General features: G+C 36.0%; 1 protein-coding gene and 1 long non-coding RNA gene across 2 annotated transcripts; one reads left to right on the top strand and one right to left on the bottom strand.

Annotated features, from left to right (window-relative positions):
* Nucleotides 1–9,090: 9,090 nt before the first annotated feature.
* On the bottom strand, nucleotides 9,091–12,922 carry LOC132298758 (beta-xylosidase/alpha-L-arabinofuranosidase 2-like). Its single transcript, XM_059795126.1, has 7 exons — nucleotides 12,467–12,922; nucleotides 11,928–12,215; nucleotides 11,652–11,821; nucleotides 11,474–11,571; nucleotides 11,025–11,381; nucleotides 10,323–10,730; nucleotides 9,091–10,017 (listed from the first exon to the last, which is right to left on the bottom strand). The coding sequence occupies exons 1-7, from the start codon at nucleotides 12,905–12,907 to the stop codon at nucleotides 9,464–9,466; spliced, it is 2,316 nt and encodes a 771-aa protein (XP_059651109.1). The 5' UTR covers nucleotides 12,908–12,922; the 3' UTR covers nucleotides 9,091–9,463.
* A 1,626-nt stretch (nucleotides 12,923–14,548) lies between these two features.
* Nucleotides 14,549–18,472, top strand: LOC132298757 (uncharacterized). The gene is made up of 3 exons (XR_009479947.1): nucleotides 14,549–14,780; nucleotides 17,049–17,163; nucleotides 18,099–18,472. It is a non-coding gene; the product is annotated as an uncharacterized LOC132298757 (long non-coding RNA).
* The last annotated feature ends 2,411 nt before the right edge of the window (nucleotides 18,473–20,883 follow it).

Here is a 20,883-nt window from a genome sequence, read left to right as displayed (position 1 = left end):
GGATCAGTTTGTCATTGTCTTTATTGATGATATCTTGATCTATTCTAGGTCTGAGGACAACTATTCTAGACATCTTCGCATAGTCTTGCAGACGCTTCATGAGCACCAGTTATATGCCAAGTTCGAGAAGTGTGAATTTTGGCAGTGGGAAATGAAGTTTCTGGGTCACGTGGTATCAGAAAGGGGGATAACGGTTGATCCAGCCAAGGTTTCAGCTGTGGTAGAGTGGGGACAACCTACTTCACCTACCGAGATTCAGAGTTTTCTCGGTGTGGCAGGATATTATCGTTGATTCATCTAGGGGTTCTCCAAGATAGCAGGACCACTCACTCATTTGACCAAGAAGGGTGTACAGTTCGTGTGGGATGAGCACTATCAGCGAGCTTTTGATGAGCTGAAAAGGAAGTTGACTTCTGCACCGATTCTGGCTACTCCATAGAGCGGGATAGAGTATCTTGTCTACACGGATGCTTCATTGCAGGGTCCTGGATGTGTTTTGATGCAGGAGGAGCGACCGATTTCTTATGAATCTCGGAAGCTTAAGCCTCATGAGCTTAATTATCCAACGCATGATTTGGAGTTAGCAGCTGTGGTCTTTGCTTTACGTATTTGGAGGCATTATCTGTTGGGTGAATCTTTCAGGTTATTTAATAATCACAAGAGTCTGCAGTACTTGTTCACTCAACGGGAGCTGAATATGAGATAGCGCAGGTGGTTGGAGTTTGTGAAAGACTATCATTTTTCTATAAAGTACCATCCAGGGAAAGCGAATGTGATGGCGGATACACTCAGTCGCCGACCTGTTGGTAGTCTTTCTGCTCTATTCACTACTAAGTGGAATGCATTGAAGAAGGTGAATGAATTATTGAATGCGTTTATGGCTTGTATGGTAGTTACACCTTCTATCATTCACAAGGTTTTGAAGGCACAACTTATGGACCAACAGTGTATTAACAAGGTTGCAGAGATAGCTTCCGGAGAGGTTCGATTCTACTATGTTGGGGCTGATGGAGGTTTGAGGTACAAGGGATGGTTAGTGGTACCTTCTGCTGATGATTTGAGGAAGGATGTGATGACTGAGAGTCACCACTCTGCGTTCTCTGTTTATCCAGGAGGCGATAAGATGTATCAGGATATGAAGCGGCAGTTTTGGTGGGCAGGTATGAAGAGGGACATTGCTCTTTTTGTCTCACGATGTAGTACTTGTCAGATGGTTAAGATTGATCATCAGAGGCCGCCAAGAGCTCTATAGCCACTACCAATATCGGAGTGGAAATGGGAGAGCATTTCTATGAATTTTGTGGAGGGATTGCCAAACTCTTTCAAGGATTACAACTCTATTTGGATTATCGTGGACAGACTGATGAAATCAGCTCAATTTTTGCCTATTCGTACTAACTACACTTCGAAGCAGTTGGCAAGACTTTACATTGCCGAGATTGTGAAGTTGCACGGCATTCCATTGTCTATTATATCGGACAGGGATTAGAGCTTTGTGTCAGGATTCTGGAAGAGTTTTCAGCAGGCTTTGGGTACAGAGTTGCATCTTAGCACTGCTTATCAACCTTAGACTAATGGACAGACTGAGCGGGTGAATCAGATCATGGAGGATATGCTTCGGTCGTGTGTTCTTGATTTCAAGGGCCACTAGGAGGATTACCTACCGCTTGTGGAGTTTGCTTATAACAATAACTTTCAGAAGACTATTGGGATGGCACCATTTGAGGCATTATACGGCCGACCGTGTCGATCGCCTATTTGTTGGATGGAGGTTAGTGAGAGCAGATTTTTGGGTCCTGAGTTCATCAAGGATACTTCTGAGAAGATTGCTCTTATTCGAGATCGCATGCGTACTGCTCAAAGTAGGCAGAAGAGCTATGCTGATCGTCATACTCGTGCTTTGGAGTTTCAGGTTTTGGATCAGGTTCTACTCAAAGTGTCGCTTATGAAGGGTGTAATGCGCTTTGGGAAGAAAGGGAAGTTGTCACCGCGGTTTGTCGGTCCATTCATGATTACGGATCGAGTTGGAGCTGTCGCTTATCGGTTGGCACTTCTGGATAATTTGGATCGTGTCCATAATATGTTCCATGTTTCCATGTTACAGAAATTTCTGCGAGATGAGGATCGGTATCAGCATATCGATGTTGGGGAGATTGAGTTGCAGCCGGATGCAACTTATTTGGAGCCACCATGTCGTATTGTCGACCGTCGGGATCAAATCCTTCGTAACAAGGTTATCCCTTCGGTTCGTGTTCAGTGGAGTCATCACAATAAGGCTGAGTCCACTTGGAAAGGGAGGATGTCATTTGCTCGCAATTTCCAGAATTATGGAACGAAGGTAAGAGCGAATTCCGAGGACGGAATTCCTTTTGTTAGGGGGAAAGAATGTAATACCCCTAATTTCAAAAGGATAGTCCTGGTATTTAATTTATTCTTTTAATTGAATTTTAACTTATTTAATTGTTTATTTGATATACTTGTTACTTGTTTAACTTGGTGTTTAAGTTTCATGGCGTGTTTAAATGTCTTATTATTTGAATTGCTCGAGTTATTTGTAATTAGTAAATTTATTATGACTTGTTTTATTTTATTGTTGTGTTTAATTCTTTATTTTTGTTTAACCGGTTTAATTTAGTTTAATTATTTTAATTTAATTGTAAATATTCTTGATTTAATTATATTTAATTAGGGTTTTATTTTTAGAAGTCACGTTTGTAGCCGACGTAGGTTTTTAATTAAGTATCTTTGGGCCGATTAAGATTCAGCTTGGGGCTTGGAATTAATTTAGGGTTTGGTACAACTCTATAAATATATAGGTTACCTCTGTTTAGGGTTTTAGGAAAAGAAAAATAAACCTATACACGTCTGTGGAGGCAGATGAGGAATAGAGGAATTTTTCAGTAGGAATTGCCGGGAACCTTCGAAGACGACGTAGAGATTTTGAACAAAAGTCTCAAAGGCAAGTTTTGTCTTAACTCTCTCCCTTAGGCTTCATGTTATTTGCATACTAGATTAGTTCCAGATTTATTTATAACTTTTTTAAAAATATATGTTATCTGTTTCAAGGATTTAAGTTTAAGTCGTAACTCTTATTCTTGATAAACTGTTTAAACTTGAAACTTTTCTGCATTGTTTTCTATTTAAATCCCTGTTAGTAAGTGTAATAAGGGCTTAAATAAGGGTGGGAACCTACTGGGATTTAGTTACAGTTTCTAGGAACCTTGGCAGAGAAGTACCGGAGGTGAAAACGACGCCGGAAAAACAAAACACGGAGAAGAGGAAGGAGAGAGCCGGCTCCTTTTGGATTGGAGCCAGCTCCTTTTGATTGGAGGCGGCTCCAAGTTTTTTTGGAGCCTGCTCCATCTTTGCTTCTTCCAGTTTTTCTTGTTGTGTTAGCGTGATCTTCAGTTTTCAATGAGAAAGCTTCATGGTGATGGTTTGTTAAAGTTTTCTAAGAGAAATTAAATACTATAATGGAGGTATTAGAGGTTGTTCAGAGTAGGATTAAAGTCTCAAGGGATAGAATAATACGGATTTAGTCACCGAGTTTTAATCGTTAAAACTATATGGAAATTTTATGTGTCTTGCAAAACTGTTTGGTTTTGGATAGTATATTTCTTAATTATTTTAGAAATTCCTGTGAGGACTTGTCCACTGCTAATTACATATTTGTGGAATAGAAATACTTGCTAGAAATCTATATTTTGTTAAGGATTAATTGATGATTAAATTTTAGAATTTAGTGCATCAATCTATTTGGACAGGAAATTTACAGTACGATAAGTTGCCTAGATTTATTTGGCATGCCATGGAATTGAGTGAGACAATATCTATTTTAGGCTCTGTTAATCATATGGAAACTGGGAATAGAGTTTTATTTGCAGGCATAATCCTGTGTGATCAAGTTATGTTTTATGTATTGGTTTACTGAAGCATGTTTGTTAAGCTACTCCATTATGCTTAGTTTGGAATTGTTGGTATTGATATTTGTTTTATCAGTGTTTTATCAACTGGTTGGTTTTGTTTAAGCATGTTTGATAATATACTTTAATATGCTTAATATGGAATTCTTGATATTGACATTCATATTTTCGATGCTTTATCAACTGTTGGACGGATGGGATTGTATGCATCGGTATGGGATAGTGTCATACTAGGTTTGGATTAGCTTAAATTGCTAAGTCCTACCTATTTTGGAATAAGGGTACGGGTTATTAAATAAAAATCCTCCTTATATATATGGGTCGGTGAGGTTGAATACGCCGAACGACTTACTGGGTTTCTTGTGGATGGTTAGGAACGGAATTTAAATATATTTTTATGTTACCGTGACATGAGCCTGAGTCTCAGAGTCGACGGTTAGGAGGTGTATATGTAGTTGGATGTTTAACTGGCTGTGAGGGTTGAGGTATACCCTGTTTAGGTTTAGGTACTTATGCTCACTCAGGTGCGTTTTGTGTGATACCTTCTATTCAGGTTAAGACCCTATTCATAGTCTAGCGAGAGTCCAGTAGTGTGGATATATTTATGTATGGATTATTAGTTATTGTTGAACTATTTATTATGTACATGCGTATCGAGCTTCTGCTTGGATTGTAGTAGGATAAAACTTGTTCGTGGGCCTGACCCACTCCTCTTTTTCAGGTGTACGTCAGTTCTAGGCTTGAACTTCAAAGACGATCTTCCACTCTACCAACGATGTAGGACTTCTTTCCAGATAATAGATTTGGATTTTATCTTTAGCTTTACTTTCATTTCAGTTTGGGATTTTATTAGGGGTCCAGAGATGGATTCCCGAGTTGTTTAACTTATGGGGTTTTGGTTTATCTAATTTTAAGTTTATAATTTTTAAAGGATTTTATTTTAGATTTCTTTCAGCTATTAAAATTTTAATTCTTATTTCATTTAGTAATCTGTGTTCGTTATAACATATTAATTGTTTGATATCCCTCGGGTTTGGGCCTGGGCCTGATCAACCCGTGTCTCGGATCCGAGGGGTATCACACAATAGCAAATATTTGAACAAGTTCACAAGGTGAATCAATTTAAAGTACTACTACATAATCAATTTATGAAATCTACTCATGCTAGTATACTATTAGCTTAAAGTCCATGATTTAAACAACAATTAAGTATCAAATACACAATTAAATCATTGAGAAGGATTATATAGAATTTTAATATATTACACTATTGAAAATCTCTAGATTTTAAACTACCACAAAAATGAAATAGCTTCAACACAAGTGATAAATCATTCACAAACCTTAAACAATTTGAAACCCTAGGCTAGTTACATACAAGATTCATCTATATGAAACTCTAGAATTTAAATAACATGCATACAATGTATATTAACCCCAAAGAACATATTAAAACACTAAGGGTATAAGCATAAGACACCCCCTACCTCACTAGAGAAATGTATCTCTAGAATCCAAGAACAAGAAAGCAAATGGAGAATCTAAGAACAAGGTAAGGTAGACAATGAAGTGGGGACAATTTTGTCTTCCAAGTGCAAGACTAAATGGTGAGAAAAAAAGGGGCTTGAAGCCAAGCTCTTAACCCTAGTGTTTCGAGTCTCTAATGGTGGCTTTAGGTGAGAGGTTGGGGAAGAAATGAAAATCACAAGATTTTCCACTAACAAAAACACTTGGTAGTTACAAAAACAACACCAACACTACCTCTCTTGCAATGATCCGAACCCAGGGGTCCGAATGGCTTACCAGGTCCTTACCCGAACCCGAGGTCGTCTAAGGACATTATGGTTAATTCCAAGGTCGATACATAATATAAGTGCCATCCCAAGGCTATAAAAAAAAATGAGATCACTAATATAAAAGATGTTAGAACGGTCCACTAACCCATTTAAACTTGTGGAGGAGCGTCATCCGCCATTTCCTTCCCGTAACCTGAAAAAATGTAATAATATGATGGGGTAAGCCAACAGCTTAGTAGGAAGTGTCTAAGACACACCTCTTATGACCCCATAAATCCACATAAAGAATAGAGTACAAGTAAACGGAATCATGCCTCGAAAAGTAAGTAAAACAATAATAATATCAATAAATACATACACAAGTCATCCGACTACTAAGTGTGTAATATATGCCAATGATATGCCATGCCATGAAATGTCATTCCCCATTTCTGAAATAATACCGTTTCACCTTTCCTAGCCGTTAGTGCAGTTCGACCCTAGGCGACTCCAAGGCATCATGAGAGGAGGATTGACTAACTATCCACGACCACAAGGCAGCTCCAAGGTGTCGTATTTGGCCTAGGTAGCTTAACCAGGCTAGGGTCTCTTCCTAGTCCCCTTTAGACCACACTAACGCCGCGGACCACTAGGCACCTCATAGGCATCCGGGTTTTTCGCAAACCACTTTTCAAAAACATTTTTTTCCAAATTTTTTTTTTCATTTGCTTTCAAAACAACTTTTCCCTTTTCTTTCCCAATTGTAATGCATGAATTATGCAAATTCTTCAATGCCATGACAATATAGAAATTTCATACATATCATCCACATCATTCAAGCATGTTTAAAATATGAATTTTCACACAATATCACATTCTCATATTTCTAAATCATGACATTTTACATACTTTCAATTTGCAAATCCAATAACTTAAATGCATAAGGCATAAAATAAAATGATTTATTTTCATAACTACAACATCACTTTTCATAGCAATTTAAAATCATAGGACATATAATACATCAACACTAAGCATGCTTCTTCACCACAAAGAATTTAATCATATTCATAAGCTCACTTAACACATAACATGTCTTTATCACCATAAATACCAACAAACACAACAAATATAATCAAGATAATTAAAATTAAGCATGCTTAGATTCAAATTAAAGGAAAAATTCATAAAAAATCCAAGAAATTGTGGATTAGAGCACCCCTACCTCACTTAGAAGAAAAGCCCTAATTTCACTCCAAAATTCGAGATTCCAAAATGCTCCAAACTGAAATTTGCTCCGATCAAAACTGAGGTCTCGACGCGCTCATTGACTTTACTTTCAGTGACAAAGTCTAAATCTCAATGAAGAAAGAAGATCTAAGCTTGATGTAATGGATAAAAAAAAAGAAAAGAAAATGAAATGGTGGCTGAGAAGGAGAACTTGCGTGAAAAGTGAAGAAGAATAGAATCAGGTAATGACCTTATGGCCATTATAACATTTCATTTTAATGGCGGGTCCCACTCGATAAAAAAATCAACCATTAACATTATTTTATATATATATATAATCACTTTAGCACCACACAATTAATTAAATAATTAGGTAAATATGCACAAAATAATAATGTATGAAATGCAACAAATCTGAAAAATAATCCCCATACACCACCACTCCGGTTATGGGTCCCACTTGGGACCTCCCGGCTCGATAAACAAAAAAAAATACCGAAATGACAATCAATGCATTTTCAAGAGTTTTAAACTCAAAGAAATGTCTCAACCAACTCTCGCAACACACCTGGTACACTCTACGGTATCCGGAATGCAAAACTAGATAAGGATTAAAATAATCCAGAAAATCAAAAAATTCCCGAAAATTGAAAAATAGAAAAATAAGTAACATTACACCTCCACTTGTCACAATCAAAGGCCTTCTCACTAGGCTTAATCACATGCCTACATTTGTCACAATCCTAAGCCAACAAGTGTACTAACCATGAGCCAACAAATGGGTGAATCTTCATCCTACACTTGTCACCATCCTAGGCCTCCTCACAAGGCTTAATCTCAAGCCTACACTTATCACCATCCTAAGTACCCTCTCTAAATTCAATCAACACCTTACACTTGTCAACATTACAGGTTTCCAAGTGTTTCTCCCAAAAGGTGACAAGTGGACCAAAAGAAAAGATGACACTTGTCACACTTTTCAAAAATTGCAAAATAGTCTCTCTTCTAAATATCTCAAGAAAATAATTACAAAATGGTCCCTAAGACAAAATATTCTAAAAACTTAATTATACAAAGCACCCCGAGAAATGAAAATGTTTCCGAAGAAACTATGCATTCATACCCCTACGGAATTGGAAACAAGCTATCATGCTTTTCTAGGTAAATAAATCATGCACTGATATTGAATTAAAATAATGTAAGTGCATGCCGTGCCGGAAAACAATTCCGAACACTAGAACCTAAGGCAACAAAAAAGGGAATAAATAAATAAACAAATAATCAGTTAAATGTTTAAAAAAATAAAATAATAAAATATTTAATCAAATAAAAAAAAAAATCTGCTGAAAAAAGAGAAAAAGATGACACGGTCATCATAGAAGCTCAACACCCATTGATTTGATTTGAACATTACTTAGAATAGGTAAATGAATGTATGAGTACACTTGTTTTTTAAAAAAGGTTTTTAAATATTTTTTATGAGTCAAAATATGTATTTTTGAATATATTTTTAAAGTCCCACTGGTCCAAGTGGTATCAGTTTCTAAGACTTGTAAAGTACCACCTGTTGGAACAAGTCTCACCAATGTAGGTCTCAAAATCGAGACCAGTTGCAAATTCAAAAAAATTTGAATCCACGGATTGCTACACTCCCGGGTTAGTGGCAAATTAAAAAAAAAAAATTGAATCCGTAATTCATAGATCGGATCACGGATTGGGCTGTTAAAAATCTAATCTGATCCGTTTTGATCCGTGAGATTTATATATAAATATTCAAAGAATGCATTAGTTAATTTAATTATTTGATGATTATTTAATGGACTCTAAAAATATATTAGTTAATGATTATTTAAATAAATGAATTAATGGTGATTAATTTAAATTTTATCTATTGGGTTATAGTTAAAAAAATAAAAATAAAATTAGACTATTTAGGAAAAAATCTCAATTCACGGATCCAATCCAATCCGATCCACCATTCAACGGATATTATCCGATTCGATCCATAAGATAATGGATTGGTAGCGTATTTAGATTTTTTGATTCTGTTGGGAACGGATCAAATTAGGATTGATGTCTAATTCGATCTGTGACAATCCTTACTGTATAGTTGCACCTGGAAGAAGTCCCACTAGTGGAGCTGCTGGGATGGCTCCGAATTTGTGAGTTTTTATCAAATTTTGACTCCTATTTATTCGATAGGTTGTTAAAACACTTTTGCCTTATTTTACTTGGACTGTCTCTTGTTTATAAAAATTTTCAATTCACACATTTAAATAACTATTATTAATGAAAAATTATATAATTGTTGATTTTTTTTCACCGACTACATAACGTTATCTAATGTGGAAAATAGTGATTGGAATAAATACTTAGAATTTTTTTTTTTTGTTTATTTTTAAAAGCCAACAAGAATTCTTGTTGGATTCTAGTTATTGACGTAACTACAAAAACCGAAGGGTTTTTATAGCATATAGGTCAAAAGACATACAAAGAGATCACATTTATGTCCTCTTCTCTCCTTAGGTGCTCATTTCAGCGCCTCACTTCCAAGGTGTGGTTCAGTTTTGCCACCTGAAGTTTATAGTTTCCTACGGCTACTTTTCTGTTGCCTTGCTCATCAACCACACTCATGTCCTTGCACATATTTACACGGAACTTTACCACAGCCTGTTCTTGTGGTTTCAAAAACACCTTGTCAAAGGCCACCAGCATCTTCTGTGGTGGATTATGTACAGGAGGGGGTGTCGAATACAACAGAATCGGACGGCCTCCGGCCATTTTCCCTGTGTTCTTAACTCTCACACGGATTTCGAAAGTTGACTTCTTACAAGCCCTTCCAGAAGCATCAACGGACTTGGGATTACCTTTCTTGCCTGAGTTAAGTTTGACAACCTTTGGTGCTGAAACTATTTGGTGGTCAAAAGTAGTGTAACTTAGACCATGCCCAAACGGGTAGACGGTAGGTCCAGTGTAGAACTTATAGGTCCGGCCAGGGAATCCCGAGGTCTTGTTTGGTCTCATATGCATCCTTGCCATGGAGTACTGTGTATATTCTCTTGGATACCATGTCACGGGTAGTCTTCCACCTACATTAAAAGACAATGTCGAGTTAAAACATTTCATGTATTTTCAGATTACAAGACACCGACAAGGAGGCCCTGATGCCACGTGAAGCATGGCATCAGGTGCGAAGTGAGGCGCACAATTAAAAATTTAAATTACTATTAATACAAATTCATATTCTATGTTGTCAAAGGCATCCCTGTGCACACATCAGGGCACAAGTGTTGCGTCTGTATGAGCCTAGGCGTGCGCCTTGAACAACACTGCTCCAACCCTAATTTATATTTTTGTATTCAGGTGAGTTATGTGAAGAATCAAGTAGACATACTTGGATTGTAACGGCCAAAGATCACATCTGCTATTGCTACACCACCATGTTGACCAGGGTAACCAGCCCAAAGGATGCCTTTTATGTTGTTATCAGTGTTAGCGAATCCAACATCCATGCTTCCTCCAGAGAATACAACAAGAATGACAGGTCCCTTTGATACTTTTGAGACTTCAGAAATCAATTTTTCTTGCTCTCCTGGAAGACTAATTTCCTCTCTGTCAACGAACTCGTCTTCAATATCTGTACTTCCGCCCACTACCAGAACAGTAGCGTCTGCTGCAGCTGCTGCTTTCTTAGCTTCATCCAATATTGGTTCTTCACATGTTACATTGCAGCCACGCACAAAGGTAGTTTTAACTGAAGCTGAGAGACCTTGCAGAGGACTTATATACGAGCAAGGAATGCCTGCAATGTATTAGTTAATCATGATTCAGGATGCTGATAAGTGACGATTTTGAAATTTGAATACTTGGACGATAGACATTAGAGCGCTTGGAACATAAAGAAAGAATAAACGTATCGCCAGTGCAACATTCTCATGACAAAATGGTAACACTATGAAATAACGATGTAACGAAATTATTGCATAAATGATGTAAAGACACACGACATAATATAGGATGAAACATTGCATTACAGTTGGTTTAACCGAATTTGAGTTAACAATGTTAAGTTCTCGAAGCAATATGTTAAAAGTACCTTCATAGTTGCCAATCATGGCTCTTGTGGCATTGCCATTGGGCCCAATTACTGCCATGGACTTGATATTAGTGGGATTTAGAGGGAGTGTTTCTCTAATGTTCTTGAGCAACACAATTCCTTGCCTAGCCGTCTCACGAGCCAACTCCTCGGTCGCAGGGGTGCACACATCCTTCGGGCCTAGCTTCCCATATATACCCTTGCGGGGGTTACCATCAAAGAACCCAAGTCGCATCAATGTTTTCATGTTGTTTGTGACAGCCCTATCAATTTCTGGCACCTTCAATAATCCAGCATTCACGGCACTATGAGCGAATTTGCCTACGTAGGATTCATGATCACAGTCCAGATCCAAACCTGTTCGATTTAAACAGTTAATAAACATTTATTGTGCCCAGTTATCCTATACTTGCTAGCCAATTGCCACATTTTCAATGTCATGTTGTCACCTGCATTTACAGACATGGCTACCGCCTCAATTCTAGTTTTCGCGTAGTCATGTCTATTGTAAAGGAATTGTACTGCATTACAATCCGAAACTATGTATCTGCAGCATAAAAAATCCATGTTAACTTGGATGGTAATGGTGACAATAACGCTATTGCTTATGGAGCATAAAATGATTACCCGTTTAATTTCCATTGGCCTCGGACTAATCCTTTCAGTAGGTCAGGGTCAGCACAGGCTGGTGTGCCGTTAATTTTGTTGTAGGAACACATGATACTGGCCCCTTGCCCTTCCATAACACAGCTCTTGAATGGGGGATTAAATGTCTCTTCCAAATCTTGCTTTGATACCTAACTCACGTTTACAATGAAAATGATTATACGAAGAAACATCGTATTGATCATATATATATAAAAATGTTGGAAAAACAAAAGATAAATAAAATCGAAAATATACCACAGAATTGAAAGTGAATCGTGAATAACCCTTCCAGCCGTCTAGATCATATGCTGTCAAGTGTTTACAGCAACCGGCGACCTTAAGCTTTTCCGGGTTATTGTCATCAGGTTGTTGTAGACCTTTAATGTAAGCTACTCCGAATACGCTTGTCAACAATGTATCCTCCCCAGGAGTTTCCATGCCTCTTCCCCATCTCGGATCTCGGAATATGTTGATGTTTGGGGACCAAAAGGTCAATCCAGCTTGACCAACATTGTACATTGCTCTGGCTTCATTGGCAACCGCCTGCATTATTTGATCATGTCAAAAGCAAAGAACATAGAATATCAAATAATGATAAGTAGTCCAAAAGAGGAAAACATCCGGTTGTTTCATGTGAGTGGGAGATGACATCATCACAACTCATTAAATATGATGATAATGTCATCCTCTACTCACGTAAATGTAGTCCGAATTGTCATGACTCTCGGATTCTGTATCATTACTCAAGAACATTATTATATCCAATAAGCTCCAGATAGTGAGGGTTAATTTACTCTTGCAATGGCGTAAAACAGCGAAACGTTGAAAGAAGCGGCCATGTTGATAGGCATAGGGAAACTAGTAGCTCCACTAATGTTACGAGCCGAATTGAACTCAGACCCGTTACCGGTCGTAGAGACACCATGTAAGGCCTCAGACCACCACCTATAATATGGAATTCCAAGTCTTTCCACTTCTTTTGAACTGCTCTTGATGTATCCGATTTTCTCCTTCAATGTCATCCTCGTCACCAAATCTGCCACTCTCTCGTCAATCGGCTTCTTTTGGTCACAGAAGGTAAACTTGGCAAACTCTGGATTGGCGTCGACATCACAGGCAAACGGAGCTTTTTCGTAGGGTGAAGTGTCGTTATGAGGTTTTACTTCCTGTGCAAATGCCAGGGTTGAGATCAAGAAAATGGATGTGACAAATATTATAGGTGGTGAAGAGGCCATGGTTGTGGACTCTAAGAAAACCTGAATAGAAACAAAGGCAGAAGTGTAGATATAAAGTGTAGATGTAAAGTTATATATAGGTTATCTGAACGGCAAAAGTGGCAGAATTTTAGGCAAACAAGCGGATGAAAAAAATACAAAAGATTTTACTCCTAGAAAAGGGGAAGCCAATAGAATAATTGACAGCGGAAAATGAATCCCAGATGTTAAGAAAGAGATACATACATTATCCATATTTACCTATTTTCGTTCAATAATAGCTTGTCATTAATGTGAAACTAGCAATGAGAAAGTAGGATATATTTAGCAGGTTCTAAATTTATCTTTTGTGTCATAAACTTGTCTTTTCTATTTCCTTTTTATTTTTATTTTTATTTTTGTCTGTTTCATTACACCATATGGGACGGATGACTAGAGGATATGTTAAGGAAATTTTTTCGTTAATTACCTTGTACATATGAAACGGGGATTACGTACCGAATACTCTAAGAGATCAGCCATCACCATCTTTTAACATCCATTAACCAGAAACTAAATCGAGCATTTATTGCAAAATTAAATAGTTGTACTCATCATCTTTGATTTTGTATCAAAGCAACCAAATGTACAACAAGAGAAGCATTCCCCCCATGTACAGCAAGAAATTAAGGTATAAAAAATCAGTGCACACAAAAAGACAAAAATTAAAAATATCAAGATTACATAATTGTTGCTTAATCAACCAAAAATATCACCGTGTCATCTCTCAAGATCATCATCCGAAACACAATCACAAGATCCCAAACACTGAGCTCAATATAATTTGAAATATAAGAATTGTCTTTTAATGTGTAATATATATATTAATATTAAATAATAATTAATAATATTTATTTAAAAATTCTCCATCTTGATGATTGAGATGCAAAGTTATTGAATTAGATTATTGTATTCAAGTTTTGTTAAGGTATATATATATATTTTTTCAGTAGATAATATATTCAATTCATTTAATTTTTCTTGTCACGTTTAATTTTTTTTTTTTAAATATATATTTTTTGTTCTTTATAAAGAATTTTCTTATCACAAATTTGATTATCATTATGAACCAAGTCATTGATATAAGCTTATAATTCTTTTAGATGACTTGGTTGTTCATTGTTGTACATTCTACATAAAGAATTTTGTTATGTGGTGTATTGTTTCGCAGTTTTGGCATTTTTGAATTTCTTATTTACTTTATTTCGAGTGTCGTTTTGCTTGCCACATGGTCTCCGATGAGTATTTAGGACATTTCTATGAGTTTAGAACTATTAGAAATGCATTGTAGGACATTTCATCGTTTTTAGGTTTTTTGCCCCAAGAGGCCCTATGTGGGCCTAAGGACGGGTTTTCGTGCTCGAGAATTATTTCGGCTTTATTTTCATTCATTTATATAATTATTTGGTGTATGTATATATATATATATATATGACTATATATATATATATGTAAATGTGGCAGTTTGCATGTAAATGGTATGGTTGTAGTATTATATACACTTTGAGGGTAATTTGGTAGTTTGGAAACTAAGGTGGACACCACCCTTTGACCTTGTGACTAACGAAGACCCATAAAATGAGATTTTTTGGCTTCATCGCCATCATCTCTTCCTCTCATATCCATCCCGACCCACTATCTCTCCTCTCGCTCTATATCTCTCGTGTTTATCTCTCTACAAACACACAAACCTACATATACTTCAACCTATATTTTATCCATTTCTAGTGAGATTCGAGATTTGAGCAAGAAGGAAAGTGTGACCTCTTTTCATCAAGGGCTTTCATTTGATCCAAGAATTGAAAGGATTGTAGCATTTCAAAATTTTGAGGAAAGACTTTGGCTCATCTTTGAGGTAGAGTTGTCTAATTTGCGTAATCCTGGTTTAACTCTTACTTTCCCTCGTGAATAAGTATGCTTGGTGTGAAGAAATTGATGCTATATGCTTTGTATGATCATGTGCAAGATGACTACTTGCTAAGATGTTGAAATATTTAAAACCCTATGTTTATAATGTGGTAAAATGCTAGTAGACATGTTTTCTTTGCCATTCACATGAAGAATTATGTGCTTTATGTTTTTAAATTGAATTGATATACTTTGAAATTGAATTTGAAATGTCTAGCATGCTTAATATTTGATTAAATACGTGTGAGAACCTATTGTAGCAAACATGATTGACGCTATGCTTTATAAGAGAGGATTGCTATATTGTTGCCATACATAATTGAGAGGCATGCTCACAACATCACATTGATGATAATGCATTTCATGGTGTGGGTGGTGATGTGTGTTGGGAATGTGAAAATTGAATTTTGAGAAGTTTTGTGGAGAAAATGTTTTCTCAAACTCGGTATAAGGGAGGTACCCTTTTATTGGAGGTGTTAATTGGCTAATAGGGGCATGAGAGGTACCCGTGAGTAATTTAGCAACTCGGACCCCAAATGGTAGTTGGGAGTGTGAGTTGTAAGGAACGGAATGTATTTAAGAAAGTTTTAGGTTTTATACAACAGACCTATGTCGTTACCAACTTTACTTATTTTAGCAATTAAACAGTTAATCACATGCAGATAAAATAAAGCAAAATACAAAGTTAGAGATGACACCAGGATTTTAGTGGGGAAACCCCAGTTGATAAAATACGTCAACTGTTATGGGAAAAACACTACAAGAAAAAAGGCTTTTAACAACTTGTAATTGACAACATGCTTAAAAAGTAAGTCTTTATAAACACTAATTTAACACTTATTTTTAAAGTAAGTCGTTAAATATTAAAACACACTTATATTCACAGCTTACACTAATTTGTCCATTCAAGTTTCTTTTAAAGACTTGCATTCTTTACTGTAACGACTTATTTTTTATATCGTAAAAAGTGGGTCAAAAATTCTTTAAAACTTTATTTCCCTGGCGTTATGACTAAAGGAAATTTTTTTTCGCCGTGCTAAGCCCACTAATACATGATCTGGCCTACACTTCATTACATCATTTCCTCTCCTCCATTCTAAATCCTTTTCCTTTTCCTTTTTCTTCTCTTCTCTCTTTCACCTTCATGCCTCCATCTCCTCTCTCTGAAAAAACCCTAGCCTCTCTCTCTATCTCTCTATGTCTCATGCCGAGGCACCACCACCATCAACCCACATCCTCACACCATCACCAAGCCCTCGCTCTCTGTTCGAACCCCCTCTGCCATAAGCTTCTCCGGCCGAACCTCTTGGCCGCCGCCGTTACTCTCTCCTTTCTTCTCGGTCTCGCTTTCTCTGGTCGATTCTTGGCCAAGGAGAAATCACATCTTGCCGCCGGCCACCACAGTTCCAGTTTCGGTTGTCTTCTCCAGCCAAAAATTTCAGGCCGAGTCTCTCTCTCTCGTTTTTCTCATCTTTCTCTCGGGTATGCTCTTATCAACCCGAAATTTGATTTTTGGACTTTGATTTTAGAATGGGAATTTAGAATTTCCTACATATATTTGTGGTTGTGTTTATTAGGGCTGTGAATGTATAAGTTTGTGATGTGAAAAAGGAGGATGGCCTATGGTAATGGAGAATGGACTGTGACGATTGAATGTGGTTGAGAAACTTTTTCTAAAAAAAATTATGTGAAGGGTTTGTCCCTGACTTTTGAAATTGAGGTTGACGATGAATTGAATTGAATTGAATTGCAACTTCTTGGGCCTTTAAATTTTAGATTATATATATATATGGTCTTGTGTTGTATCAAAAATTCTGGACTGTACTTGAATTCATAAAAACTGTAAGATGATTTTGATATAGATATATCTCTGTGACTATGTTTTTGAACTGAAATGGGGCTGTGAAATTTAAACTGAAATGATGTATATATCTTGTTGCCATGTTGAAAATTCTATGAAGCTTGAGACTATGTTTTGATATATACCCATACATTGTTTTTTGTTGAATAATCATTGGGGCTGAGGTTTTGAAACTGCTTGATATACATGTGTCCATTTATGTGTTTACAAAGCTTTTGAAAAATTGTGAATGGGCTACAATATTTCAAATTTTCTGGTTAGAGCTATAATTGTGACTGAGATGGGTTATCTTGATTTTTCTGTTAAAACTCATGTATAAGAGAATTGATGAAGCTTTGTATTTCAATTCTTCAGCGACTCCTCCTTAATCTAGCAACTCATCCCTAATCTATACAATCATTGAACGCTACCAGGCAGAGTATTGATTTTTGACAAAGCCGTAACAGCCTAATGATGTCTTCGAGCCTTTGTAAGTTTTATTTGCTTTCTACTTCTTTTTCAATTTTGATTTTGTGAGTTAGATTATGAGATAATTGCATCTGATGGTGAGATTTAGGAGTTATTAGGGTTTACCATCAATCAATTTCACTTATTGTCCAGTGAGTTTAAGAGTGCTGAATCATTCTCAGTCTCGGATATTTGAGTTACTGCGCATATTTGAGAGGGATTGTAGTTCTCCGCACACTCCATATACCTCCTCTTTTGGGGCATTTATTTTAATAATGCCTAAGATCCTATTTGATATCCTTAATTTCAAGGAACTATATATATTAAAACTGCTTGGATTTAGAAGCCCAGTTAATTATATTGTGTGAATATGAATACAAAAAAACGAAATTATTGGCACTACTCCATTCCTATGACTCAGGCTTGAAACTCCACTCGACTCTGCTTGCTCTCTCTCTCTCTCTCTCATTTCTCATTTTGGACAATCTTACAGAAGTCGCATCAGTGATAAAGAACTTTATTTTTGTGCTTGATTAATGCCTTTTTATTATTACATCTTCCTGGATAGTGTTATAAATTATTGCAAAATGGTGCATGAAAAATAATTTTTTTGCTTACCTATAGTCTGTTGGCTTTAATTATCAGAGGTTTACTTTTAGATATTGACCTGATATTCGCTGCTTATCAATGGTGCCAGGTTCTGCAATGGTAGTACAGAGTCAATTAGTTTTTTTTTTTAGTTTGTTACTCTGTGGTAGATAATTAGCGAGATATAATCCTTCTTCCCTAACTAACATTGTGCTTTGGGTAATTGTGTGTGTAAGAAAATTTTGTAATGTACGATATCATAGCTTGCATTGACTTTTACTTGTTGAAACTTCAATAATGATCCCATAGTTATTATATTTTGTTATTGCAATATTGATATTATTTTTTAACTGAATTAAATATAATCAGAACACAGATTTCCAGAAGGCGATCTATCCTTCCAGATTAATATCAATGGCTTTATCTCCAAGTGCTTCATCCAACAAGGTGGACAGTACATCATCAAGGACAATAATGAACAGTCATGGTTCTTTAGCAAAGCTGAAATTGAGCGATGGCAATAGCCTGTATGCAAATTAATGAGTGAGGATGATTTTGTGAAATCTATAAATAATGCTTTGGATTATGGACATGGCCCTTATCCTCAGTCTCGGTTATTTGGTCAGACCTATTTTCTTAGCTTAGAGCAGACGTGACATCATCAGCCGGTGAGTGTTTTGAAGTTCCACCGAAAGTGGTCAAGTTGGTTTAAGGTAGAATGGTGTTTCCATTTTTTTTTTTTTTTATCACATTCAAATCACTATGCATCAACGCATGTAGTTCTTATTGGTGATTCGGCACACACTGTTCATCCCTTGGCTGGTCAAGGAGTGAATTTGGGCTTTGGGGATGTTTTTGCTCTTTCAAAAATGATTGCTGAGGGTGTTGCAATAGGATCCGATATCAGTGAGGTATGTTATTTGCATTTCTCTTAGAATAAATAAGAGACTTGATTATCAAGCGCATAAATATTGATTATTGTAGTTTTTTCAGCCTTCCATTGAAATTTGTTATTCCATCTTGTTATTCTCCGTCGCTTCTTGCAACAGTATTACTGTAATATATGAACATGCAAAATACATTTGGACTTAAATGATAGGATATTAATGTTTTCAAATTGATGTCTGGACCTCAAGTGTGTGTGTGAGTGGATTAAACTCTTGACATTCAAATGAACCTCAAGAAGCAAATTTAGTTTGAAACGTGTAAAAGACAACTTATTAGAATTGAAACAAAAAAGAACATTTAAGACATGAACTTTCATGAATATAAGGCCAACAAAATTTTTAAGACAGTATTAAGTCGAAATATAAAGATCTAAAATTATGTAAATATATATATATATGCCATCTGAAATTTCAAGTAAAACATGATAGTTTTGCTTGCTGATGTTTTTCACATATATCAAATAGATCCTTGAGTAATAGATTTATTAGAACAGAAGTATAGGAATGTATGAAGAAGAAATCTCCCTTACAATTTAGTAGCTGGGAAAGAAAGAGATTGAATAGTCATCAATAGCCTTTCCCCTAGTTTTTTCTTACAAACCTCATATCAGCTATAGTGAAATTATGAACAAGCTTGTTGTTTATTTAGCATTCTATTTCATTCTACATGGCTGGTCTTATTGTTGGCTTACAAATTTCTTAAATACCATGTATTATCCATCTAAATAGTTAGTATGGAAGAATTTTTTTTTGCTTTTCATCTCTTATCAAATGTGAGCTTATTGACCAAGAGGAACCTTTTCTAGCTTCCTTTCCTTCGCCCTTTCCTCCCCACTACTTCTTTAAAGTTTTTAATATTTTCGTTATGTGACACAATTAAATTACTAAACTCGATATATATATATATTTTTTATTACAGAATGTGATTGAAGGATCGATTGTTACCGTCAAGATATTATACGAACAAGGGGGAGCTAATATATATTCAAAATTGATGGTTATGTTCTTATTTTGTAAAAGATTGATTGTTTCTTTTCGAATTTAATGGTTTAGTTTTTATTTCTTGTTGACGTCATCATATTGGATGGCTCGGAACTTTTTTAATATTCATAGTGGCTTTAATTTTTTTTTTTTTTTGGGACACGGAACTAGACTTATGCTTTTGGTTTAATGAAAAGTAATGAATTTTTGTTATTCTTATTAATACATGTTATGTTGTATGTGGTTATACGATATGATGTGTGCCTTATTTTTTCAAATTGAAGACATGTTTCATTTGTCATATTGAAAATAGGTGCAATACTGATTGTTAGTTCCATTAGAAAAAAAAGGGATTCTATATATATATATATATATATATATATATATATATATATATATTTATTTATTTATTTATAAAAAAAACCCCCTTTTGACGACATGCTATGCATGCTGTTAAAATAAAAATATAAGTGAGTCGTTAAAAGGGTAAACACAAACACAACATGCTTCGCGTATTGTCAGTGCATGCGTAGACGACTTTCAAATCACGCTGTTAAAGAAGTGCGTATTAACGACGCACGAGAAAAGTTGTACATTGTTTGAAAACATGATCCATTTTGTTGTTTAACGATGTCACATTTTAGCATTAACGGTTTGTAAAGCACACCATGAATAATATAGACTTTTCACAGCTTGTTCAATAAGAGCATGCCTATGCATGTCGTGAAAACCGTATAATGACTTGCATCGCATATCGTTAAAAGCCTTTTTTCTTCTAGTGAAACCTCGTGGACTTGTGCAGTCCAAAGTAAGCCAATCCACTATGCTTGAAACAAAGTATACCGAACTTTGACTCTGGCTTACACCCTATCATTCTACACCACACCAACCGCTGACGATCCTCTGGCTTTACGACTTCCCGTCCAATAATAACTTAACCTCAGGCTTACACTTGATATTTGTAAAAGAGTAGCAAGTAGATCAGACAGCATTCCATAAATACTCCAACCCTTCCAAAGTGTGACTGCATTTACTTCTGTTCTTCAACCGTCTGAATGATGTAGAAGAAGATCTACTTCGTCTAATCGATGTTAATATGATTGTATGATCATGATCAGGATTCGAACTCCACAAATCTAACCTAACTAGGTAAATATGTGTATGTTCTAGGAAGACAACAAAAAAATCAACTTTGATTTTCTGAGAGGGATAAACTTCCTAAGGCT

This window comes from Cornus florida, unplaced genomic scaffold, assembly GCF_030987335.1.
Source record: "Cornus florida cultivar Cherokee Brave unplaced genomic scaffold, ASM3098733v1 CherokeeBrave_3.0.0_Hap2_Chr03, whole genome shotgun sequence".
In the NCBI taxonomy this organism is placed as follows: domain Eukaryota; kingdom Viridiplantae; phylum Streptophyta; class Magnoliopsida; order Cornales; family Cornaceae; genus Cornus; species Cornus florida.
Note: the sequence above shows the minus strand (reverse complement) of the source record. Positions and strands in the feature narration are given on the sequence as shown.